General features: G+C 44.9%; 1 protein-coding gene across 1 annotated transcript in view; it reads right to left on the bottom strand.

The window, feature by feature from the left end:
* The window catches only part of plxna3 (plexin A3), a 76,457-nt gene that overhangs the window by 27,582 nt on the left and 21,405 nt on the right, over positions 1 to 27,470 (bottom strand). Inside the window, exons 5-6 of the mRNA XM_034589946.1 lie at positions 27,293 to 27,457; positions 24,266 to 24,448 (exon numbers count right to left, since the gene is read on the bottom strand). Of these exons, the coding sequence (XP_034445837.1) occupies positions 24,266 to 24,448; positions 27,293 to 27,457 (348 nt within the window). The remainder of the gene's footprint in view (positions 1 to 24,265; positions 24,449 to 27,292; positions 27,458 to 27,470) is intronic.

The following is a 27,470-nucleotide window of genomic DNA, read 5'->3' as shown; positions in this document are numbered from 1 at the left end:
TGACTGTGTGAAACGCCGCAGAGGGCTGATGAGGAGAGGAATCGTCGGTTTGAAAATGTGGAGCGACTAAAATAAGATTCCCCCCAAATCTCCCCAAACCTCCACCTCCCCCTCAGAGTGTGACCCAGAAAAACACCACAGAGGAAGAGGAGGAAGAGGAGGGAAGGCGGGGGGGTGTAGGAGAGAGAGAGGAGGGAGGGAACAGACATGAAAGGGGATGAGAGAAGAAGAAGGAAGGTGAGACAGAAACACTAGAAAACGCAGTGAGCAGTTAAACGGACAGATTTTTCAAGTGGTTGACTTGAAATCGACTCTTTAAATGTTTGTTTAACAGGAAAATGAATTATTCGTCTTTAAGGATGCAGATGTGTCCAGGACAGGGTTAGCCTAGCTTAGCACAAAGACTGGAAGCAGGTAGAAACTGTTAGCCTGGCTCAGTGAGACCAGCATCGCTGCCAAACTCCTGTTTACAATCCGACAGTTTTTTTTTTTTTCTTGCTTCCCGTCAAAAACACAGAGTGAAAAACTAAACGTCACATTTTCAGAAAAATTCAGCTCAGATGAGGAAACGAGGATTTTAACCGTTACCTTGTTTCTACTGAACAGATTTGTGTCAGGAAGTCGTGTGTGTGTGTGTGTGTGTGTGTGTGTGTGTGTGTGTGTGTGTGTGTGTGTGTGTTGCGTTCGGTGTCTGCTGCAGTGTCCTACTTTAACATCCCCTCCCTCACTCTGCTGCTGAGTGTGTGTGTGTGTGTCTCCCGAAACAGGATTGTGTAACGAATGTAAGTCAGACCTGCTGCCTCAGTGCAGTGTGTGTGTGTGTGTGTGTGTGTGTGTGTGTGTGCGCCAGCTCTAATTAAGCTCGGCTGCTTAACGAGCAGACAGCTAATTAACACACTGAGAAGACTCTGAACTACACACCCTCCTCCTTCATCCCTCGCTCCACTTTCTTCATCTCTTCTTTGTTGTTTTTTTATTCAGTTTCTTAGTTTTTATCTTTTGATTTTTTTGTGTTTGTCTCTCTTTCCCTTTTTCTTTTTGCTCTCTCTATCTTACCTTCAGGATTCTTTCCCTCTTCCCCCTTTTCCTTCATCTTTTCTCTCTTCCTCTCTCTCACCCTTCCTTAATTCTCTGTTTCATCCTCCTTTTCCCACCCCTCATCCTTTCTTATCTCTCCATCTTCATCCCCTCTCTCTCCCTTCCTTCATTTCTCTTTTTCCTTCCATCCTCTTTCCAGTCTCTCTCTCTCTCTTCCTTCTTTTCCTCTCTATATTTTCCTCTTTCCTTCCTTGCCCCTTTTTCTCCCCATTCCTTCTTCCCGCTCTCTCTCTCTATTTTCCTTCCATCTCTCTCTCTCTCTCTCTCTCTCTGGATTTTCACCACTTTCACAATGATGTGAAATGCATTCTGGGATACTGGTCTGTTTGTGACAGTATCCTGAAAAATCAGACAGAGTGAGACCTCCTCAGACAGGAGCCGAGTGCCACAGAGGAAATGACCTCTGACCTTTGACATCTGACCTCCGGGTGGTTTTCCAACTGTCAGCGCCCGCTTTGTTCTGAACGTAGCCCGAGGAAACACGCACACGCACAGACACACAGACACACAGACACACACACACACACACACACTCACTCTCCCTGACATGTGACCTTTGACCTCTCACTCTGTAACTGACTCAGTTTCCAGTTTTTTGCATTTCTCTGCAGAAATTCAGTTAAATAATAAAGGTTTTTAAAACTCACAGGAAAATTTTAACCGTTAAAAAAAATGAATGAATGAGTCGAATTAGTAAAATTCAGCTGGAAGTTCTGAATCTTTCCACAAACAAAGAGACATTGAGTCTTTGCGGTTCATGATTTATTAAACTGTTCAATGATTTAAACTGTTTATTTGTGTAAATGAAATTACTTCTAATCTAATTTCTTTCAACTGGACGTGAACTTTATTCTCAGATGAATTCATGAACACACACAAGTCAGAACTTCATCTGGAAATCTGCTGATTTTACGCTTTTTAGTGATTCATGTGACGTCAGTGAAAGAGAAAGTTCAGTTTGAGGAAAGACAGAACTCCTCTGTTCCTTCTCTTCCTTCCTTCTTTCCTTCCCTCCTTCCTTCTGTCCCCCTCTCTTTCCGTTCCTCCCCCTTCTCTCTATCCGTCTTCTTTCTTTCCTTCCATCCATCTCTCTCTCTCTCTCTCTCTCTCTCTCTCTCTCACTTCCTTCTTCTCTCTGTCCTCCTTTATTGGAAACCTGTCCTTTTAAAATCTACTTTATTTCTTTCCTGTTCAGAACTTCCACAGGAAATCTGCTAATGTAAAACTCAAAACGATTTCTCAATAGATGAAAAACCGTCATTTCTTTTAACAATCCAGATCAGAAGTTCCACAGTGAATCTCTCTCCATTAAAATCTCCTCGTTAACGGCCGCACGTTGCTGAGGTTTGAAGGATCAGTCGTGAAAACGTTTCCTCAGGTTTGACTTTGTGTTAAAATGAGTCACAATCAGACTGAAGCTCTGCAGCAGAAAAACAATCAAACCTTTTCACTGTTTATTCTGCGGCGCTGGTCGGCCATAGAAACCTGATATCAATGTGCACACACGCACACATGCACACACACACACACACACACACAGGCCTGCATCCAGCTGCCTGAAATTCCAATGTCATGCAATACCTCAGAGTATTGTGTGCATGTCTGTGAGAGTGTGTGGGTGCACGGTGTGTGTGTGTGTGTTTGAAATAACTATTAAATGTGTGGTCCAGTCCAATGTGTGTGTGTGTGTCTGCAGGGGGGGTGAGGCTGCCATTTCCTCTGAGATAAACCAACTATATTACAGATAATACTGACTGGGTGCATGGGTGCATGCGTGTGTGTGTGCGTGCTCAAGACAGGTATTATCAGCCTTTAATACACATATACACCCACACAAACCGCCATACCAGCTATATGACCAATGACTCTGCTAATGGATCTGATTACACACACACACACACACACACACACACACACACACACACACACACACACACACAGCTGCTAAGTACTATCATTACTCTGTTAACTGCGGCTCCACAAACTGTCACTGAGTATTAACAGACTGAAACTCGGTGATTAAAGCTTCGCTCCGTCTCCGATTCAGAAACATCACATGGACAAAAGTATGTGGACAAAATAAGTGACTGTGTAACGTGTGTTTATTTAATAAGATAAAATAAAATGTTTCTAATTTGAAAAATCTCATTTTGAATATAGATAAAACGTTTAATCTAATCGGATCTGTTGAGTTAATACACTGATTCAAAACAGCTGTTTGAAGTTATTATTATTATAATTATTATTCATTTCGTAGATTTAATTTGTGAGTTGTATTTTAGCAGAGACCTTGAATTCGATGTTTTTTTTAAAGGAAGTCTTGTTCCGTCTGTTCACAGAATCATTCAGTTCTCATTCCGTCTGTCTGCTGCTCGCTTTCATTCACTTAGAGCCTGAAACTCCTGAAACTCAACACCAGCCTGCACTTTCACCTCACACAGACACACACACACACACACACACACACACACACAGAGAGAGAGACACACACACACACACAGACACACACACTGCTCAGGTTACTTCCAGCTGCTGCTGCTTCTCTCCTGCAGACTTTTCTCAATAATGCGGACGAATGTGAAAATGATGTTTTGCTCCAGTTTCTCTTTGATGCTGCAGAAGTGAAGAGTTCGTCTCCACTGAAACATCGAGAGAGTTTTATGATTACAACACAACCGAACATGTCTGGGAATGTGTTTATCCGCATCTTCTTCTTTATTCTTACGTTATTTATTCTCCGTCCACACTAACAAACATTAAAACACGTCACGTGAATATTTGCGGACACTGGTCATGTGGTGTGAACAGGAAGTCGATTGTCTACTCTGCAAATATTACAAACGAGGAACAGTGATGGTGAAACGTAAGGGCAGGGATCAGGAAGAGAACGTGGGCGTCATCGTTTACAAACGTCTCAGTTTCTGTTCGTCCAGACTGAAACACAACCCCAGAGTTTTCCCATCTAAAACAAGACCAGTCGTAACCATGGCTACAGTGATGTGTTGTTAAAACCGAAGCACAGCAGTGTGGGTCTGTGAGTTAGTTTCTTTGTTGTTTATTCTGCGGCTATACTTCACCGAACAATCAGCAGATTTAACTCTCACAAGCCGGTTTCCTTTTCCGTGTCACACAGAATCCAGGTCAGAACTCAAAATCTGCTCTTTTAAACCCGACGTCGTCCACACAGATGAATCTCTGATGTTTGGTGTGATGATGGACGATTAGCAGCAGCAACATGTCAGCAGCGTGTTCAGATGGACAAAGTGTTGATGCAACTCCATCCTCTGTTGTCATGGCGACTGCATCAGAGTAACAGAGGAATTAAATCGTGAATATTAAACACAAACTGGGCTGAAAAACAAACATGTCGCCTAATTTTTCTGACCAAGGATGAGACAAAGAGGAGGACACTGTGTGTGTGTCTGTGTGCGAGTGTGTGTCTGTGTGAGACGGATGGCCATCCTATCCATTTAGCTCCTTCAGACAGACACTAAACATTGTTCAGTCAGCCATCAGAGCCTGAGGGAGGAAGAAGAGGAGGAGGAAGGGCAGTGAAGGGTGAAACAGGCAGGGGGGAGGCAGTTAAGCTTATTAGTTCCTCCCCCATCCCCCCAAAACACACACACATACACACACATGCACACACACCAGACAATACTGAGAACACCAACTGATGGTTTTAACCCCTTAGGCATGGAGGCATGGACACATGGACACACACACACACTGTATCCTTCCAATAATTTTGTTAGTCCAATAATGATTCTGTGGCATTTCTTGTATTTCTAAGCTTTTATTTTGGTTGTGTCCATCCTTCATTTTATGTCTTAAAATAACAACAAAACGATTAAATATTGTAAAGAATTTTCCTCGCGACAGGTCGACCTCTGACCTTCACACTCGCCCTCACACAGACACGTGTGTGGTCTCACCTGACGCCTCAGGTGGATATTGTCTTTTCTTTTTCACCTCAGTGGTTCGGACTCGAGTCTGGACATGTGGGGACGTCCCAAGGCGACCTCAAATGTCTTGAAAAAAATACGAGACGGAACGTCCTCTGGAAATCTGCTGATTTAACTCTCTACAGAAACATCTGGGTGTAAACGTCCATCTGAATTCTTTATTATTTAACTTCTTTAAGAGGATTGTATTTTATTTATCTATCAGATGATTCAAACCTTCTGTACAGAGTTCACTCTTACTACATAAAAGGTATAAGTTATTATTTTACATTACAATTTTTAACAGTAATTACTGCCCTGTTATCTACATGTAACTATTACAGACGATATAATGGTTAATATACAGTTAATATCTACCCATTACCCCCAACCGACTAGATTGAGTGGTTGAGAGAGAGAGAGAGAGAGCGATAGATAGAGAGAGACAGAGAGAGAGAGAGCGAGAGAGAGAGAGGGAGAGAGAGAGAGAGAGAGAGAGAGAGAGAGAGAGAGAGGGACACAGAGATAGAGAGAGAGAGAGAGAGACAGAGAGAGAGAGAGAGAGAGGGACACAGAGAGAGAGAGAGAGAGAGAGAGGGACACAGAGATGAGGAGAGAGAGGGAGAGAGACAGACAGAGAGAGAGAGAGAGACACAGAGAGAGAGAGAGAGAGAGAGAGAGAGAGAGAGAGAGAGAGAGAGAGAGAGAGGTGGGGGGGGGAGAGAGAGAAAGAGAGAGAAAGTGTGAACAGGCTTCAGTCTCTTTGGGGAGCCGACAGATTTGCTCGTTCTTCCATCATCTCCTTGGCAACCGAATAATTATTAATCCACCACCTCTGTGTGTGTGCAGCATTTTTTCTGCAGTGTGTTTTTCTTGTGTAGCCTGTGGTGATGCAACGATATCTGTCCTTAAGTAGGGCAGTGAAGAGAGAGAGAGGGATGATGCAAAAGGAAAAGAAAGAGTGGGGGGGGGGGGGGTGGAAGGAGAGAAAAGAGGGGGAGACGCAGACGGAAACAGGAAATGAAAATCAGAAACATGTTACCTGAATGACTGATGAAAAAAGACATGATCTGTGGTTTGTGTTGACTCTAGTCAAAGCAATAACTCATTCTCACCACAGGGGGCGGCAAAAGCAAGACAAGAGTTTTTTCCTTTTACATATGAACTGACACATTCCTACGATGCAAAACTTTCAATACATGTCCACTGTAGGAAAACACAACACTTGTGAGGTAACATACTGCAGCGGTATACGAGGGGAGCTCCTCAGGGATCAATACTTGGTCCCCTTCTATTCAATATTTAGAAGTGAACACTTTAAATGTCCCATATCAGCTCATAGATTCTTCACAGGAGGATGTACGTCATATTAAATCCGTCTGGAAACAATAAGTAGAAGAAGACGACTCCAAACGTAAAAATCAAAAAGTTGATCCAGTCTCGAGCTGATGAGACGAGTTTAAAAAGTCAGTCAGTTTGTTGAATGATGCAGGAGGAATGTCTGTGTGTGTGTGTGTCTGTCTGTGTGTGTGTGTCTGTGTCTGTGTGTGTGCTTTACTTTGGCAGAGTTTGTGTTATTGTTGTTAAGATAGAGACAGAAAGACAAAGAGCAGAGCAGCTCCCAGCAGAATAACTTCAACATGAGGTATCCACTCAGCTGTGTGTGTGTGTGTGTGTGTGTGTGTGTGTGTGTACTTTCACTGCCACTATGAGTACAACGACAGAGCAGTGGAACTCAGGGTTGTTCTGAGACATAACGAGGAGAAAGAAAAATCATTTAATTCATGTTTCACCCTCATAGTCGAGTTTCTTTCTCTTTGATGAAACTCTTCACGACGAACGTTCAAACTGATCCACGACAGTAAAGACTCATCTCCACTTCCTCCTGTATAGAAATGAAGTCAATATATCTCTATCTCATCCTATACTACATCACCGCACAATGACAATAAAGGGGTTCTATTATATTATATTCTCGCCAGCCACCAGGCGGCGATCAGAAGATTTGTCGTCCATCTGAATTTACAGTCTGTGCTGTTGACTTCATCGACAGCATCTCTTCCACCTACTGTTTATCTCCACAAACTAGATCCTGATGTTAGCAAAACATCAGCGGATGCAAACGAGCAGGAAGTCACTTTTCATTTTGCAGATGTTTCGAATTTTGAGTTTCTCGACACATCTGGATGAAACTCGACGACACGGAGCTGTTGGAGGGTTGTAATTCCACGACTCCGAGCTGCAGCGAGATCGTTACTCTGCACCTGCTGCTGCAAATCTACCCATACATCACTGTGTGTGTGTGTGTGTGTGTGTGTGTGTGTGTGTGTGTGTGGGCTGAACCAGATGAGCGTCTGTATTTGCTCAGCAGTAATCGTCTGCTTGTTCACATGGACGCAGTGTTTGCTGCTGTCCACACAGCCTGACCCTGTGTGTGTGTGTGTGTGTGTGTTTGTTAAAAGTGTTGTTTGTCTGACGTGAAGCCATGAAATTATAATTTAATGCTACTACTCATATTATAGAGATAAAACCCACAATAAATACAGTTAAAGTAAAGTTGAGGTATCTCTACGTCTTTTGACTCAATAGAATTCATATCGAATTTAATTTGCATATAGATATTAAGTTAATATTTTCACGTCATTATTGTGACTTATTTTTGTCGTCATAATTGTGTAGTGAAAACCCGACATGTGATCGATTTCACAGCCTCTAACGACCTGAGTGATGTCACACATCAGCTGACAGCGATGGAGGCGCTCCGTCATAAAACCCTCTCTGATTGGTTCACTGCTGATGAGACGATTAATAAACTGACGATCGACGACTCTGCTGTTAACTGATGTTTCACTGAGGTCGTTAAAACAGCTGCAGGTGAGAGATACGGGGGGGGGGGGGGGATTGTCACTAATATCAGAGTGTGATGAAACACGAGGCAATCACACACACAATGAAGTGGGTCAGGGTATTTCTGTGAGAAAAATTAATTAGACGACAGAATGTTAACGAAGTGACATCAAAACAGACTCATCATTGATGGAGCAGGTTCTCACACACTTTTAACACACACACACACACACACACACACACACACAGAAATATACATGTTCTTTATACACAGTGTATATACTGTATATATGTTCTTGATAGGACTGGGTGATATGACTTCTATATCATACTAATTTCAAACTTTTACCTCGATTACGATTAATGACCTTCTGGTTGGTGTTTGTGTTTGTTGTTAACACAACGTTACGTCAGCGGGGGAGTGAGAACAAGGTCACCGGGCGCGGCTGCAAAATGAACGTAGCGGAAACCCGTAAGCTCCCGAGTGCACGAGTCGGGGAAACCATCAACCAAATTAACGGACATGAGCAACACTGCGTCGGTTCGAGGTTACAAATGTCACAGAGACACAAAAAGTACAATTTCAAAGGCTCCTTAAAAGGCAGCCCAACATATCCCAGGATTCATTGCTCCTCAGTGACCTAACGGCGCCAGCAAGTGACGAGAAGACTGATGCTCGAGTGTCAGGCTTCAACTCAACTAAACATCTGACGTTACACACGTTAAAAAAACCAAAGTGTCCGACTGCAGCTCTGTTGCTAGGCAGACGTCTCATTTCTGGAGACTGACACTTTTACTGTGGTAAAGTAACTGCTGCATGTAACCTGTTACTATGAAGAGTCTGTATAATATAATCAGCAGAGTGAAAGAAGATACTGTGTTTACTGGGAACACTGGACCTTATCATCACCATCACACACACACAAAGAGAGAGAGTGTGTGTGTCCCTGGCAAACTCCTGGGAACAGGAAACACTTTTCAATAGGCCACAATGACAGAAACAAAGAGCTTACACACACACACACACACACACACACAGTTTCATACAGTATTTTTGCTTCACTGCTCAAATCTGTGAGAAGAAAAGTACCCCCCCCCCCCTCTCTGTTAATGTGACCCAGTTTCAGGTGCTCGGTGGATTAAGCCTCAAACACTTTCTCCCCCACTTTCTCTCTCTCTCTCTTCCCTCCCTCTGTCTTCTCCTCCTCTCTTCTTTCCGTCTCCCTTTCATCTCCGCGTCCTCCTTGAACACCATCCTCTTCCTCGATTAACCTCTCCTCTGATTTTATTCCATCGCTCCCTTCCTCCCTCACTCCTCCCTCCTGTCGTCATCGCCTCTCATCTCGTCTCCTCTTTCACTTCGTCCTCCTGTCATCTTCTCATCTTCTCCCTCCCATTATCTCTTCTCTCCTTCACCAGTATTACACTTTCTGATCCGTATTCTCCTCGTCCTCCTTTTTCCTCGTCTTGTTCCTCTTTACGTCCCCCTCCTCTTCTCTCCATCCCTCCTCCTTCATCTTCTCTTTCCCTCTCTCCTCTGATGATGCGGATTCATGACCTGATTCAGTGTCATGCAGCTGCTCTCAGATCAGTTTCTCAAACTGTGTTTATCACAAACACTTTTTCCTGCAGATTTTCTTCAGATACTTTTCTGTTTTATGAACTTATCAAAACTTTTGTGATTTTTCTAACACGTGACGGACGTGAAACCGGAAGAACACAAATATCTCAGGATGAAGAAGAGGAGCCGTACACGTAGAAGACGAAGACGTCAACTTGGAAACACGAGGAGATTCCAGATCTTTTGGTGCTGAGGGCCGACGCCGGTGTGGATGAGCTGTAAACAACAACACTGATCTTTCCACAGCAGAGTTTATACGTCATGTCCGGCCTCCTGCTGCTCTACAGGCTCCGCCCCTCGCCTGGATGTTCCCACATGTTCCTGTTGGTGTGAATGAGTCGGACCCGACAACCTGCTGCTGCTGCTTCACAAACACCAACTACACAACATGTCCAGACTCTTATTTTACACAGTTCATGTCTGAGAAGTGTGAAAACTGGTTCTCGACATAAATCTCAACTCCACGTCTGCAGGAGGACGACAACATGACTCCTGTAATAATAACCTGTAATAATAACCATTAAATAATGCATGATTAAACCACTTCTTCCAATTAACTAACCGGTTCATTAACTACCCGCTTGACTGGCTCCGACACAGGGGGGGGTCGGGGTGAGGGAGGGAGGACGGAGGGGTGTACAGTGTGTAGGAGTGTGTGTTGTTTTTCAGAAGTCTAACCATGTTCAGATTTAGACTGGGTGTGGCAGCAGTTCACTGGCTTACCACACACACACACACACAGACAGACACACACAGACAGACAGAAAATAATTTGTAGATGGGCCATAAAAGAGCGAGAGGGGAAGGATAGTAGACGCCTTCGCTTTTCATTCAGACCACACACTGTTTTACTACTGTACGTGTGTGTGTGTGTGTGTGTGTGTGTGTGTGTGTGTGTGACGTCAGGCTAAAACATGTCCTTTGGGATAAACTTTATGGATTTCACTCTAAAACACGGTCAATAACGAGAGCGAGAGAGAAAGAGAGAGACCAGGAGATAAAACAGAGAGAGAGAGAAAGAGAGAGGGTGAGGACGGGCAGAGAAAAGAAAGAGACAAAAGAGAGAGCGAGAGATGAAGTCATTTCCCAAGGTGAGTTCTTACGATGCATTTCACGAAAGTGTGTGTGTGTGTGTGTGTGTGTGGGGTGGGATAGTAAGTATTTATCGGACAATCCTGACCGAGAATGAAAAGTCATTCATCAGCTGGCAAGGGCAGACAGACACACACACACACACACACACACACACACACACAGTAAAAACAGTCCTGTTAAAGTAAAAATATTGCATTTATCTCAGAAAGAGTATGTGAATGTATTCAGGAAAAGTAATCAAGGTACTCAAAGTAAAAGTACTTCACTGCAAAATGAGCCCTCTGAATTTTAAACTGTTAAAAATATTTTGTCAGAGCAGAAAATCATCACATTTTAGAAGCTGAAACAATCAAATGAATAAACGAAATTTGATCCAATAGATTTTCTGTCAGTTACTCAGGTACTCAGATTACTTGGGTAACTGATTCCTGCTCTTCCAGCTCACACTGTGTTTCTTTTATCATCTATAATCGTGTCATTAAAGAACGAGCTGCTGGATAAACACAGAAAAGTACAAGAGAAGAACGTACTTAAGTAGAGTACATGATAAAAGTACTAAATTACACCAGTGACGGATGCAGAGTGTGTGTGTGCACGTGTGTAGGAGCATCTGTTTTTCACTGGGAGAGGTTTGGAGACATTTGGTCGACTCGTTGTGTTTCACTCTCAGGTGACATGTCCGAACATCCAGATGTGGACGAGCTGGTGAACGAAGGAGCTGATCTCAGAAACATTCCTCTGATTTTAACTTTTTCCAGAAATAATTCAAGTGGGAGGAAATTACAGGCTTTCATGAATCATGTGGGGATTGGTCGAATGTGGTTCCTGCAGGAACTGACACACACACACACACACACACACACACACACACACACACACACACACACACACACACACACACACACACACACACACACACGGAGGTACCAGGTGTTTAGAGGTGCCTCCTAAACATCTGCATTCATTACTGTGGCAGCTAAACTATACAGAGAGAGAAAGAGAGAGAGTTACACCAGCCACCGCATTAAATAATTACAGGAAACACACACACACACACACACACACACACACACACACACCGAGGTCAAACAGTTAGGTAAACAGAGTAAATCATTACTGTGCTCTGTGGCAGGTTCAAACACGTTAGCTCTACGACACACTAACAACCGAGACGCACATGCACACACACAGACACACACACAGACACAGGGCACAGAGAGACACACACACACACACACAGGGCACAGAAAGCCCCTGAGCACAGAAAGAGCCTCCACTCCATCATGACTCCAATTGTGTTGCTCACAGGGGGTTTATGTCCTTTTACTGGAAAAATCCCATAGATTAACTTTAACTATGTAGTGTGTGCGTGTTCCCCAGGGGGCGCTGCAGAGGTGAGGAGGGGGACAAAGGTTCTGCTAAAGGTGAATTAGACTCAAACACCAGCCTCCTCCTCAGAACAATGCCTGAGTCAGAGCTGAACACAGACACATGTTGATGTGATTCAGTGTGACATCACTTCCTGGTGATGACATCACCCAGACAGCAGAGAAACCTGCAGAGCTTCATGAGGTCTTCAGCGTCAGAAGAAGCAGATGAACGCAGGTAATTAAACCTCTTCTTCATGTGTTTGATGTTAGGAGCACTCCGGACGCTCTCACACCTCGACGTCTTGCCCGTGTTGCATTTTGCATGATGCAGAGAAAAAAGAAATGGCTGTTGCACGTTGTTCCTGAGAAATAAAAAACAATAATGTTCATGGGTATTTATGAGCCATAAGCTTCCAGCAGCTTCCAGAGTGTTTCCATCACTGGGCAGAACTCCAAAGAGAATCTGGATGTTTCTAAGTTTCCTTCAGTATCACAGTGATCCAGGATTAGTTGTCTGTAAAATACTGAGGTCACAGTCAATTCAGCCGCTTTAATTCAACACTAAATGAAATAAATATAAACTCAAATCTGGGCTCAAAAGAGAAAATCTCCCATTTCTCAAACAGGCCTGTGAAGTCGCTGGTGTCAGCATGTTTCCGTCAGATCGGCAGAAACATGTTTGACTTCTGATTTCACAGAGATCTGATAAGAACGCAGCAGAAGGAAAAAGACACTTTATTCTCTTTACACCTCGAGGCTCCAGAGTGAGGAGGAGCAGGGAGGTGACAGAGATACAGGAGGTCGCTGTGGTCCGCACCGTGAAACCCACCGATCACAGCAGGTGACGGTGAAATCACCACAACTCAAACTCAACCGGCCTCATCGCGCTCGGCGGACGCGTCGACCTGACCAAACTGGAAACACTCACCCAGCATCTGTGGATGTTTATCTGACGACGTCTCTGGAAACGGAGGCTCTGCGGTCGGACTTGTTTCCCCAAATTGCGTTTAATGCATTTACCAGAGCAAAACTACGACTGTGGAAAGATTCAAATCTGAAATTATAACCATGATTATTTAAATAAGCGAATGCAGACGTTAACAAGCGACAGCAGGTTCCAACTTCATCACAGGAGCTGATCCCACATCTGCTTTTAACTAACACATCTGGAAACACTCTCTCTCTCTCTCTCACCCACACACAGTTAGTACTGTACGTTGACGTTTTAACACCTCATTGATTTCTGCACGCCAAACCACACCCACTCTTTAGTTTATAAAAAAACACACCAATACACACGCACGCACACAGGAGTAAAGAATACATCAACAAATGCATGTAAACGTGAAAACGAAACCTTAGGCCAACAAATCAACACACACACAGACACACACTACAGCCTCTCATTCACCCAAAGAGAACAATGCTTTGACTTGCCAGAAAGAACCATCAGCCCATTTTAAATTGAAGCCCCTGGCACTGTGACACACACACACACACACACACACACACACACACACACACACACACACACACACACACACACACACACACACACACACACACACACACACACACACACACACACACACACACACACACACACACACACACACGATTTATGGGCAGCTGCTTGGCCCCTGACTGCTCCAGTTTGTCCAGGTGGAGACATAAATCTAGTCCCAGGCTTCAGACTCGGCCTGTTCTCCCTGATCCATTTAGAGCCTATTAGAGAGTGTGTGTGTGTGTGTGTGTGTGTGTGTGTGTGTGTGTGTGTGTGTGTGTGTGTGTGTGTGTCACTGAACAAGTGTAATCAGATTGGGATCCTCTGTCATAAACAATGACTCAGCATTTCTGACGATAACCTGGAGCTGAAGACGTTAATTTATTCACGATCGGCTGTTGAAGCTGCAGACGAAACCACGACGGACTTAAAAAAAGTTTTAGATCTCGATGACATCGACCGTGTCCCAGCTCAGGCTCCGCCCCCTTCAGGCGCTGCATTTAAAGACCGATGAAATGACACGACACATTCACAGAACTGATATTTGTGAGTGTGTGTAATTTGGTACAGATTGAGTGATTTTAAATGTGGTTTCATGAAGAGTCTGCTGTGGAGGTATGAGCCTTAGTGGCCTTAACTTATTTATAATTAAACTTATGGACACAGATTTATATCTCGACCTTATTCAGAATCAGACATTATGCAGATTATGATGTTTACAGTAGGTTCTAACAGGGTATTTCCTTCATATTTCAGTTTACATGTTACAGAGGATAATCTGATTATAATCAGAACATGTTTACGTTACAGTGTATTATTCAGGTTATTGTGTTAACTGGTTTCTCTCAGAATATTGTGTCCATGTAAATGTAGTCACTGTCTTTACAGCTCTTCAGAAACAAATCAGGTCTTTGCATTGACTCTCTGTTGAGACACTTTTTAAAATACGAGTGTTTCTTCTCAATGATTCGTAATAAACAGTTCAGGCGTCTCTGATGATCTGAACCATGTTAACACACTCAGACCAAAACAGTTATTTTATACAAACACACGAGGGGGGGGGGGGGGGGCAGTGAACCTGGAAACTAGACGTAAACTGCCGTCTCCTCAGCAGAACTCTGTTTGTGTGCGTGTGTTTATTTAGCTTCCTGTTGTTTATTTGCAGGAGGGAGGAGGTGGGAACGGCTTCAGAGAGCGACCTCACTGCAGCGACCTCGGGTTCAGCCGGTCTTAATAAAACAGACCTGAAGCTGAAGTGATGTCACCGAGATTTCTTGGAATATTCTGACACACACACACACACACACAGACACACAAAGTATCTGATTGGCTATCTGCTGTTTCCAAATCGCTGAGGGGGAAGGTGGAAAGAGGGGGTGGAGTCAGGGTTGATTTCTCTGTTGCCCCAGCAACTATCGATCGTATCTAATTCAATTTACAGCCAATAAAAACAAAAACACCAGCTGGTCCCTACCAAACGTGTGTGTGTGTGTGTGTGTGTGTGGTGATCCCAGGTGTGAAGCTTCCTCCTCCAATCACACACGCCAATCAACCTCAGTTAATATCCAACCTTGAAATATCACTGATTATTTTGTGTGTGTGTGTGTGTGTGTGTGTGTGTGTGTGTGTGTGTGTGTGTGTGTGTGTGTGACAAGCTCACACTTTAATTCCTTCCCCCAACATTTATCCAATCAATGGCCTCCCTCCCCACTGAGACAGTGTGTGATTGGCCGGGAGCCTCAGTGATAATTAACCTCAGAGTTTAGTTCGATTTGTAACAAAGATCCAGACGAGAGAAGAAGCAGAAAACGCATCGAGGTCAGAGACCGATTAAAGCAGCCAATCAGGTTTGAGATTCATCTCCTACCAGGCAGCCATTGGTTGACTTCATCTCTGTGAATTGATAATTCACTCGTCATTATTTCGTCACATGACACGTTATCATCACGTGTTGAAGGATCATTCTGCTTTTTTGTTTTTCTTAATTTCTCATATTGTGTCTTTGTTGTGTTTTGATCTTAATGAATAAATAGTTAATTGCCGCAGACTCGTTAGATGTCGAGCGTTTGAAGCGAGTGAGGAGAAGGAGAAAAGGAAAAGGAAGGAACGAGAGGAAACTAGTTTTCAAGTCCAGAGAAGCTTGCGACAGCGTCACAGCTGCTTCAGAGTTTTGTCTGTGATGTTAGAACATGTTTCTGAAGCTGTGACTCAAAACTGTCGACTTCATTTCACCTCCTGCATCCACAGATTTACCAAACCTGGCTCCGCCCACGCGGCTCCGCCCACACTGCCTTCAGTGAATGTGGTAGGTATTTAAAGTTCGAAAAAAACTGTGATTTTATTCAGTATTTTTAAAACAATCTGCGTCAGAAGGTCAAAGCCGCTGTGTAATTACTGCCAACTCCTAAAACTAATAAAAATCCCAAGGATGTTTTTCTGCCAAATGTTGTGAGTCAGTGGGAGGAGTTAACTTCAGACGCTCCTCAGGCGAGAGCCGGTCGTACGAACAGATTTGTACGAAGTTTCTTTATTAAAGAGTTTTCTCGTTCTTTCAATTTACGTAGAAATGAAACTTCTCTCCACCTCTCTACTTATGTCTTATCGTCTCCCTCACCTGCGATTCCCTGCTCTGGGTTTCGTCTCAGTTTCATCGAGTGTTTGCAGGTGAAGCTGGAAACAGCGAGAGGATGAATGTTGTCTCCACAGGTGAGACGCAGGTGCAGCCGTCTCCTCAGTGACTTTATAAACTGGTTTATGAGCAGCTTCTCAAACCCACTGTGGTTTGGTTCCTCTCCAGATTCGAGTCAAAAGACAGAAACAGGTGCAGGCGTCTTCTAATAATAATCAACTCTATGAATTGAAATCAGCAGATTAATTTCCCTCCTGCCTGCGTGAATCCATCCTCCCATCACTGCCGGAAAGAGGAGAGAAAAGAGAAAGACAGAAGAGGATGTTTGGAAGAAGAGTGAAGCAGGTGCAGCCGCTCGGTTACAAACAGACATCACTGTCATTAGAATAAAAGCTTTAATTCCCCGTCGTCTCATTAGCCAATAATGGCTCTGTTCCCTCTGAATGCCACAGCTGATTGGCTGACTCATCTCCGCTAATTCACTTTGTGCTAATGGAAAAAGGAGGAGGGCGGGGGGGTGGTCGTTCTTTTAAAGAAAGGAAAAGCTTTCAGTCTGTCAGTTTGAGCAAAATCTGCAGAGGAAAGAAGATTAAAAAAGTATATTTTATCAGTTTTTCTGTATGAAACTTCACCATTAGTCAATCGGACGGAAAAACGCACATCCATTAGACTCTGAGAGCAACGAGTCGCTGATCGGATCTGACGTCTCGTGTCTTTACTTCAGGGACAAACTCAGGGAGGACGTCCGCAAAGTGGGGTTCGGACTGTCTCTGTAGTTTCTCTTTCAGACACAAACAACCCAGCAGGAGATTCTCCGCTCCGACGCGTTCACAAGTGTTCAGGTGGGGGGGGGGGGGGGGGGGGGGGGGGGCTCCTCTTTTTTCATCCTGAGATATTTGTGTGGTCTTGTTTTTATCGTCCCGCCCACTCGTGATGAATCCTCCAGATAACCTCCTGCTGTGACGCACATGAGCTCATTCGGACATGATATGCGTTTTTCGCTAAGTCGCTGGCAGGAGAAACTCCGGAGAACTTCGGACACTTGTACTCAACTTTAGATTCATAACAGGACGGAAGCTTCTGTGTGTACTCGGAGTTCTTCTCCTCGGGAACGACTCCTGAAAACTCACGGAAACGAAGAGACGAAACAAAGCAGAACTACTGGAAATAAGAAACTACAGGTGTTTATATGATGTTACTGTGAGAAGCACCAACCTCCTCCACGTCTGTCAGAAACTGTGTGTGTGTGTGTGTGTGTGTGTGTGTGTGTGTGTGTGTGTGTGTGTGAGAGTGTGTTGGGAGGTGCGGTCAGTGCACCGTGTCTCCTCTCTCCCCTCAGGCCTGTTTGTTTTGGCAGCAGAACAGACACACACACACACACACAGAGACACACACACACACACAGACACACACACCCATCCTCCTGGGACCCCCCCCCCATGCCGCCTCCTGCTTCCTGTCCTGTCGCCTCGTTCTCTCCTAAAAGCTGATGACATCACGTCCCTTTGAGCCAATCAGCTGTCAAATCAGCTGATACAAGAACAACTCTGATGTGTAGGAAATCGTTTGCTGCTGTTGCCGCGGTGACTGATACGACAGCGGGTTTTAACTACCGCCTCCACACCGACCCACACGTCACATGACCGTTCACGTACACTGGAAGTAGAGATCATCTACTGTACACCGCAGGCGTAACCATAGCAACCGCGGTGAGTTTTTAAAACGAAAAACTGAAACGTATCATCTGTTCCCCGACGTCTCCTCCTGCATCCACTCGGACCAGCTGCTACTGTTGATGCTCTCCGCACCTTTTCCAGATGTGTTTGGTTTTTCTCCTGGCGTTCACATCAGAGCGAGATTATTCACCATCAGAGTCACGGTCAGCGCCCCCTGGTGACCAGTTACTGCATCACAACACGGACAGACGACCTGATGGCGCCGCCCGAGTCTCGGCTGGTTGGAACGACGCAGGTGAAAGTTTAACGTCGCTACGCTCTCGGTTTTCCCCGGGTTTGGTCTCACAGGCTTCACAGGTTCACAGATGAAAGCTGTGTAAAACCTGAGGACTCGACTCGGGGCCTAAAGTCGACAACTCAGATCCTGGATGTTCGTTCTATTATTAAGTTACAGGCGTTCACAGTTACATTAACTACAGGACTGAGAAAGCCAAAATCGTCCTTTAAGATAAAATCTGATGTTTGTTTAACGAGGAATTTAACCTGCGAGTGAGTCTCTCTCTCTCTCTCTCTCTCTCTCTCTCTCTCTCTCGAAACAGGAAAAGCCCATAATTCTTAGTTACTGCTGAGACGTTCAGACCCACCACAGCGAGCGTCAGTGTTCGTCCTCACTGAGACGCTGCCGCTCGCTGGGTCCTGAAAAACAACAAGTCATAACTCAGACTCTCTGTTGACTTTATCTCAGTCTGTGCCGCTGCTTTCCCTCCATCCATCTGTCAGTCTTCTTCTCTTCTACCGCTCTGTTCCCTCGCTCAACTGTTTGACCTTTTTTTCCTGTTTTCTCTCTTTGCACGTCGGTTGTTTTGATTTAATTCTGCTCGAACATAATTAGGTTCGGTTTAATTGATTAAGTTTTGCTTTTAATTTCAGTGGAAATTAAAAAGAGTCAAATATATTATTGAATAAAACATAATCTACAAAGTTTAATCATATTTATTTTTATGAAAAAAGGGCAATAACACCGACAGAATAAAATCTCCATATCACGGCCAATTATTGGGTTTTTGTTATAAGTTATAATTTGAGTTAAGTTAAGTTACAACAGTCAATTTATGAAAGAATCCTTAACCTACAATATTATAAAAATTAAGTCAGAAAAGAAATCTGTATTTCTGTTAAATTGTCATAATTTTGTAAGAACGGGTTGTTTTCCTTCATCCCTTTATATATATCCCCCCCCCCCCCCCCCCCCCCCCCTCGTTCACATGAACCCTGAGGTCAAAGTTCAGCTGCTTCACAAACATAAACACTGTTCATAAAGTAAATATGACATCAGCTGTGTCACACGATGATGAACGACAGCGTCTTAACGTCTTCGTCACATGTGGAGGAGGCCGACGACACAGTGATCGTCTGCAGGTGGAGTTTCAGTGTTTGGACCGAGAGCTGCTGGTTCACACCCACGCTCACGTGACGCAGGCAGGTTCCACTGTGAAGCTTCCAGCGTCCAGTCACAGCTGATGTGATCATGTTGTTAGAGGTCGACTGGGCTCGAGTCCCAGAGACACTCGACCGGCTGCTGGACAGAAACAACTTCGCCTCATCCAAAGATTCTGCTGCTTCAGAATATATCTGGATTTAAATCATCTGAAAACCTCAGGCCATGAAAACATGTTCAGATTCAGCTGCTGTGATCTGAGTCCAAACTCGTCTGACTCCTCGGAGCCATGACTCACATCTGACAACACACACACGAAACATATGTTTTTATATTCAGTGAGTGCAGGATCGCTGCAGACTTCACCACCGACGATATGTTTGAACCATTTGGTGCATTTGAACTAGTGTGTAGTATTGTAGTACTGTAGAGTACTGTGTAGTACTGTGGAGTACTGTAGAGTACTGCGCCTGAAGGTGCTGATGCTGCTAGTGATACCATCATGATGTTACCCTGGCAACCAAATGAGGCTGTCGATTTTACACCGAGATGAGCAGATATTTACCCGCTGAAAAAAGGAGATTGACTCATTTGCCACTAGAGGAGTTTCTGATTTATTTCCCAGTGCATCATGTTCAATGTCACAAACTCCCTCTCCCCTCGCTGTGTTGACAAATGATCACCTTCACCCGTGTGTCACGTTTCCTTCACTGCCGACCTGAGCCGTAAAACCCCTGTGTCTGCTGCAGAGTCCTTTGACCCGGGAGTGAGTGAAGATCGTATCCATTCACACTGAAGTCAAAAGCCAGATGTTCGCTGGTGTTGGTGCGACACCATTTCCTGCCCGAGTGACAACAGGCAGAAATCCACTTAAACAACACTTCATTCAGAATCTCAATGTGTTTCCTTCAGTGTCGCAGTGATTCAGTCTGTTCGTCGCTGCTTTCACTACAAACTCTGCTGCTTTTAACGGAGAATAAAAGCACGATGATAAAAGCTGCTGTAACTCTGCGCCTGATGATGCACCGCTGTGTATTTTTAACTTCATCCTGTTGCCCTGATGTTCCTGAGTCTGTCTTTGTCCTGATCACATGTAGCTGAACACGAGCCCACGTACATGTTTCCATGAGCAGGACATCAGGTTAATCTCCTTCCTGGAAACCGTGGAGACCTGGTTCCCTTATTCAACGACGTTAGAATAATAAATCACATCAGGACAGACGGGCGACAGTCGCCGGCTGCAGCACGTTGACCCACTGATTGTAAACTGCAGGAACACGTGACGCCATTTATCAGCCACGTCCTGAAGAACCCGTCCTGACGACTGAATCAGACCAAAAGACTGACTCACGTTAACACTGGTTATAAATGTTTGATGCTTGTTCAGATGAAAGGTCGCGTGTCTCGTATCTACTGGAGACACTGACTCACTATTCTTTTTGTTCATGGAGTCCTTGCTCAGCAGCACTCTGGCAGCTCCTGGAAAAGAAACCTTTATTGACAATAACTTCATCTAAGCTGAGTTTCTCCTCTATGTGTGTGTGTGTGTGTGTGTGTGTGTGTGTGTGTGTGTGTGTGTGTGTGTGTGTGTGTGTTTCCTCCAACCTGGCGATGGACAGCGTCTCTGTTTTTAGTTTCCACTTTAACCTCGTCTCCTTAATTAAATTCATTAGAGTCCGATCGGCTCTGAGCGAAACCACAGGAACGCTCAGAGCCGAGAAGCGAAGCCAGTGGAAAAATGAAAACAACAACCGATCGATGATCTGAGTGAGGCTGATCTGACGGATCAAGAAATCACAGACTGTGGGTGAAGCAGCCGCTGCTCTCGTTCCTTCCACTCGACAAACTGTCTGTCTGCACAACACATCTGTGGATTCCACCACACGGCCTCTGATGAAACACCATTTCCCATAAGCCCCGGACGTGTGAGGGCCAGACACCACAGCTGAGCAGAGAGTCGCTGGTCAGAGGTTGGTTCAGGTCAGAGAGGATGGAAACGTTTTAGAGACAGAAATATAGATATGAATGTAGAAAATCATCCAATCAGATGTTGAAATTCAGTTTTGTGTAACTATGAAATAAACGATAGAGACTGAGAAGATTCCAACACAAATGTTCAGCTGAGCCTCGGGCAGTTTGGTATTCCTGGTCTCAGTGAGCGGAGGAGGAGGAGGAGGAGGGGGAGGGGGAGGAGGAGGAGGAGGAGGAGGAGGCCTCACTAAACATAGAAAGTGTCCTCCGCCAACTCCGAGTCACACTGAGCCAAACATCTAAAACCACAAGCAGCGATTTCCACCGATCCGTTCACTACACAGACGCCTCCTCCGGCTAATCCTCCCTCGCTCTCCCTCCCATCGCTCCTCACTCCATCCGTCACAACTCGGAGGTCAGCTTCCAGAGGAGCATCTCCCCGTGTGAATGAATATTAAAGCGGCAGCTGCGTGGGAGGAGAGGTGAGCGGGGTGAACGCCGAGAGGATCCATTCACATCAGCCGGCCTCCATTTTTAGCTTCCAGGCAATTAAAATTCATCGTTCACAGGCTGGAAAACGGAGATGATTGTTCGGTCAAATGTGGAGGAAGAGGAGCGGCTTGTAAACGCATCTTTTATTTTTAATGACTCCTGAAGATGCAGATTAATGAGTCTGAGTGTGGACGTGTAGAATCAGTTCAACCAAAAAGTTACGTTTCCTTCTGTTAGGAAGGAACCAGAGGGAGAATATGAAGAACAATGTTCCTCACTGAAGAACCACAGACACTTTAACATTAAAACAGATCTGTTGATCACAGGTTCTTAAGATCCGGTTCTAGAACTGGATCCATACAGGTTCTTCTAAAAGTCTAAATCACACGTTATTCAACCTTTATATGAAATCCATACACGATGTCCTCCAGAGGTTCTACTGGGTCTAAAGAAGATTCTTTTGGACATGACATAATAAATGGTTCTATTGAGGTTCTATTTTCTTCATGAGGTTCTATTGAAACTTATGAAGGTTCTCGTGGTCCCTCAGGAGGAAACTGATGCTTTCTTCTTTCTCTGCACAAACTAAGAGCTGGAACTTGAAGGTTCTGTTTTATTGTCCTGTTGGTGGCGCTATGGAGAAAAGGCCAATAAGATAAAGAGGGTTCCTCCTCTGGAGATCAGATAAGGTTTTTCTTTTATAAATAAATTTTACAAGACAAAAGGACTAAAATACTGGAGGTGAATTCTGCTGAAACGCTGATGTTCCGAGAAACGATCGTGTTTCCTGAACGAGACGATTAAAGCTCCTTCAGGTCCAGACTGAAAATGTTCCTCCTGCTCTTCATCAGCTCGTCATCGTTCTTTATCGTGTGTGTTTGTTTCATCCAGACGGTGGAGGGACGAGTCTTAAATCCTCCAGAGAGGACGGAGTCTGTCCTGCAGGAAAACGGCGACTCTGTCAGCGACTGCGGCGCCACGACAGGAAACAGACACCTCGCGCTGCTAAGTGGGACATTTTTCTGACAGCAGCAGACGCTGAGAATAACTCTGCCGCTTGCCGAGACATGAACCGAGTCTGTTCGCCACCGACGAGACGACGGCAGCTTCAGACCAGACGAGAACGTCTCTGCAGAGACTCCAGTCACATCAGGCTCTACACTTCTCTGCTGTTCATCCGTCCCGTCTGTGAATAAAACCCGCGACATGAACAGATTGTGTTTGCTGTGTTATGAATTCAAAACAGCACTCGGCTTATTTTCAGCTCCAGATAACAGTAATAACAACAGAGCCGCAGGCAGCCCCGAGCAGGCTGAGCACATATGGAGGAAAACACGAGCAGAAGAAAATATGTAAAAGAAATGAAATATTTATCAGCTATGTATATTTCTCATGCTTATTACGATTATTATTAATGTGGAGTCACCGCCGGAGTCTGAACATAAACAAACATGAAGCCGCTGCTGAAACACCAGAGTTTTACATGTCAGCGGATCTGAGTGAGACTCAAATAGCAACAAGACCAAAATTTAAAAGAACATTTAATGATTCAGTCGGATCACAGACGAGTTTCTTATCATCTGTCAGATTCACATGAACGTTGATACAGATGCTTCTGATATATATGAGCTAAAACCAGCGGATTCATCAGTGAAAACTAGTGCAGTTTCCATCCTGTTGGTTTGTCCGTGTTCACCTGTTTCTTCAAAGTTCAGTGAAACTCGACTCAGAACACAGAACCTGAACTGGAGAATCGACGTCACGCTGAGAACCAGACGCTGGTCATCTGTTCAGTCAAATCTTATTCATACTGAAAGAATCACGCGTCCAAATCAAACCAACACTGCACTTCACTGGCTCCTCGGAAATACAAACGTCAAGTGTGAAGACGACCAACGTGAAGCCGTGTCCCAGTTCTGGGTTCACATCCTCCAGAGGCTCCTTCAAACCCAATGAGGGAGCCAGTGGGTGGATCCCGCTCGGACCAAACCATCCCAGGGTTCATCGCTGACAAAGCTAAAGAGCGAGCTACACCGGCAGCTGAAGATAATGCAGCGTTAGTGGGACGAGCTGGTGACGCAAAGGAGAGATGGACCGGTTTAAGTTTAGGTCCAGAGTCCTCTGAAGGGTGCAGCCCCTGAATTAGGACACAGGACTTAGGACTCGTGCACTTTGTCCGTCCTCCATCACCTCCTGAGGCTCTTTGTTCATTTCAAACAGAACATGATCCAGTTTCCATTAAAACCTCCAGTCACAGAGAGTCTGAGTCTGCATCGTTAAATTAAAGAACAAACTAAAGCCCTGGTGTTCATCGGGGGACTGATCTCTACACACCGACTGTTCAGCCACTTTCCTTCAGCAAGAGAAAAACCAAAAGAGCAACGTTGATTTAAACCTGAATGAGACAATATTCTCTCAAGCTTTTCTCCTTCAGAAACACCAGAAAGCAAAGAGACAGATTCATGCAGCAACAAAACATTCCAGCCACAAAAATCTTCTCTGCTCACAATCACACAGAAACTACAGCGTGGGCAAATCCACCAGTGATTTCCTCTCATTCCTCACTCCATCCTTTGCTCCTACCTTCTTCAGCTGTCCGCTCCGGGTTCCCACAAACACCACCGTGTGCTCTCCGTAGGTGTAGGCCGCCACGGCGCCCATCCCCTCGGTGCGGTCCTCGTACAGCGGGTGTCCCTCGATGACCCTGAGGCCTCCGAGCGGCTGGTTCAACACCAGACCACAGAAATCGTCTCCGATCTGCTTCGGCTGTGGAAACAGAAGAACAGTGATTAAGATCCAGAGACTCGACTTTCAGCGAGGATCAGGTTTATGCATCTTTGCGGCCATATTGAACTTGACCCTTGACCTTTCATCCTTGAGTCTGATTGTCTTTCATTTCCAGTTTCCAGGAGAAGTTATCAACAGTCGAAAACCCACAATGCCTCTGGATGTTAGAGGACAAACTGACGACCAATCAGATCCACATTCAGGAAGTTTAAATCTGTTTGAAATGTCACCGTCAACAAACTTCTTCACATCAGCAGCAACATCTGCGAGAGCGAACACACAGGCGCTCGCTGATTGGTCTGAATGTCAGGCTACGAGTCTGAATGATTATTTAAAATTATCTTCGGGCGTTACTAAGATACCGTTTAATGTTTAATCTTCTACGAGATCTTCAAATCACACGAAGGTGTGAACGGAGGCTTGGACACTTCATCAGGGTCTGAGCACAGAGACAGGTACCTCTCAGGGTTTTATGTTTCTGTGAAGAGATCGTATAGAACAGGGAGGGGCAGGTTTATTACAGGGTACACACACACCCACACACACACACACACAGACACACACACGGAGGTTGGCTAACACCCTGTCATTAGCGGGTTAAGGCCTCGATGCATCAGAACAGGGTGGAAACTCTGAATCACACAGAAAGGTTTGTTTTACTGTATTTACGAGGACTCAGATCAGCTGATCCTGAGCTCAGGTTTCACTCAGGGTAAATATAGTTCCAGTAAAACGCTGTGTACGTTGGCTTTGTCTCTCCTCACAGTGTAACTGAAGCTGCAGAGTGGTCACTTTGTTCAGTTCTACACCCAAACCAGCCGAGCCGGGAGATTCTATAAACAGAACAGAAGTTATACAACAGAGCAGCAGTGGGCGGGGCTTCATGTTCAAAGTGAGGACGTCATGAGACGAGTTGGTGAAACATCTCCTCACGACCACAGAACCAAAGCATCTGAGATCCATGTTTTAAACATGTCACTTCTTTCTCCACGTCACAGCCCGTGTTTCATTTTCAATCTCTCACTTGCCACACAACCATTTATCTGCTTCTGCAGAAGATTCTGTTGGACCTGAAGAAGATTTAACTGGTTCTTTAAGAGGTTCTATGAACTTTCAGTGTTTCCCATTAATTATCTTGACTGTGGCGGCTCACCGTATTCTAACTTGTCCCCAGTCTCATAATGAAATGATTTTATCTTTACATTTCTCATCATAATAAGATCTCTAACTGGATGTGTGCAGAGCTATTTGCTGCTATTAGCCGCCTGCTCCTGTTCTGATCAATAACGTTGTTACAGAACATGCAGACAGTCAGACCTCATAGTTTCACTTCTCTCTCTCCTGTGAGGACGTTCACTCTTTAGTCTGTGCACACGTCACTTGAATCGGTTGCATGTGAGAGTGACCTTCGTGCACATACACCAGCAGATTCAAGTCATTCATTTTCATTATAAATCATTTTCATTACCTTCCTCTATTTGAGCTGAAGCTGGAGCGCAGGAAAGTGCACGTGCACAGTGAGAACTCAAGCGGACGCATCGAATGCCTGTGTCATCATTATTGTTAATCATGTGCAAATACTCAGACTGAACAGACGAGCGTTTCACTTCCATTTCAGCTGGTTTTACAAAAATGTTTCAATTCAATCAGACGTCACATTGAGGGTCCTCACAAATGTACAAGTGTGTGTGTGTGTGTGTCAGTGTGTGTCAGTGTGTGCGTGCGTGTGTGTGTGTGTGTGTGTCAGTGTGTGCGTGCGTGCAGCAGAGAGGACCTGAAGGACAACACCCCCCCGCTGTTTATGATAAAAGAAGGAGGTCAGTCTGGACATAGGCCCCGCCTCCTCCTGTCTGTGTTTTACTTTGCCTTCAAGACACACACGCACACGCACACACACACACACACACTACTACAGTAACACGGGCAATTAGCTTGATGCTGATTGGTTGGTTGATTAGTCGGTCGGTCGGTTCATTGGTTGCTGGGAGCAAACCTCCCCTCCCCCTCTCGTATCCGAGCGTGGGCCCCGAAACTCGTCTCCTGGCGGGTTTCCCTGCCTGGTTACCATGGTTACCACTGCAGGCCATTACCACCATGAATAAGAACATCTACCTCCCAACCTGAAATAACCTCACTGCACACACACAAACACACACACACTTACACACTCCTCTTGGTTTCACATGTTGCGTTACGTTTTGTCTTCACGCAGCAATGCAAATGAAAAGATTTGTCAGAGACCCTGAGTTTGTGTGTTTGTGTGTGTGTGTGTGCGCGCGTGTGCACGTGTCGCAGCCTGAAGGAAGCCTCGGGCCAAACCATGATCCGCTGAGGGAAAAACACGGGGGCAGAAAACTGAAGAAGACGTTTCCGTTTCTTTTACCTGCGGGAATTTTATTTTTAATTATTTTTAATTTCTCGCCTCTGTCACTTTTATAATACTAATAGTTCCTGATGATTTTTTTCGGAAAAATGGAAATTATTGGGTGGATATGAATCTGGAGGTTGTATTCCTCCACCAACCAGTTCAGGTTCTCCAGGTTTTTATAACATATTATATTCACAAAAATAGGAAGTCGCCCTGACCTTTGACCTTTGACCGTTGAAATCTAATCAGTTCATCTTTGAGTCAAAGGAAATGTTTGTACCAAACTGGAACAACTGTCATCGCGGTGTTTGTGAGATATCGTGTTCACAACATTTAGACGAACACGAAAAAAACCTGAAAACATAATGTCTCCGCCCACTAGGTGTCACCAGCACGGAGCCATCAAAACAAAACTGCACCCGAAGCGGTGGTTCGTGGTTCGGTGGTTAACTCACCGTGTGGATGCAGGGCAGCTCCTTGTTGAGTAACCACGGCAACGACAGGCGTCCCTCTCCACGGTAACAGGAGCGGATCCTCTCCCTCATGGCCAGGTTGATGTTATGGAGCGTGAACAGGCAGAGGACGGTTTCTCTGGGCGGGTTGGAGCGATTCTTCTGACCCTGAGAAGATAAA

Source organism: Hippoglossus hippoglossus, chromosome 7 (assembly GCF_009819705.1).
Source record: "Hippoglossus hippoglossus isolate fHipHip1 chromosome 7, fHipHip1.pri, whole genome shotgun sequence".
Lineage (NCBI taxonomy): Eukaryota > Metazoa > Chordata > Actinopteri > Pleuronectiformes > Pleuronectidae > Hippoglossus > Hippoglossus hippoglossus.
The sequence above is the reverse complement of the archived record's forward strand: the minus strand, read 5'-3'. Positions and strand labels throughout refer to the sequence as shown.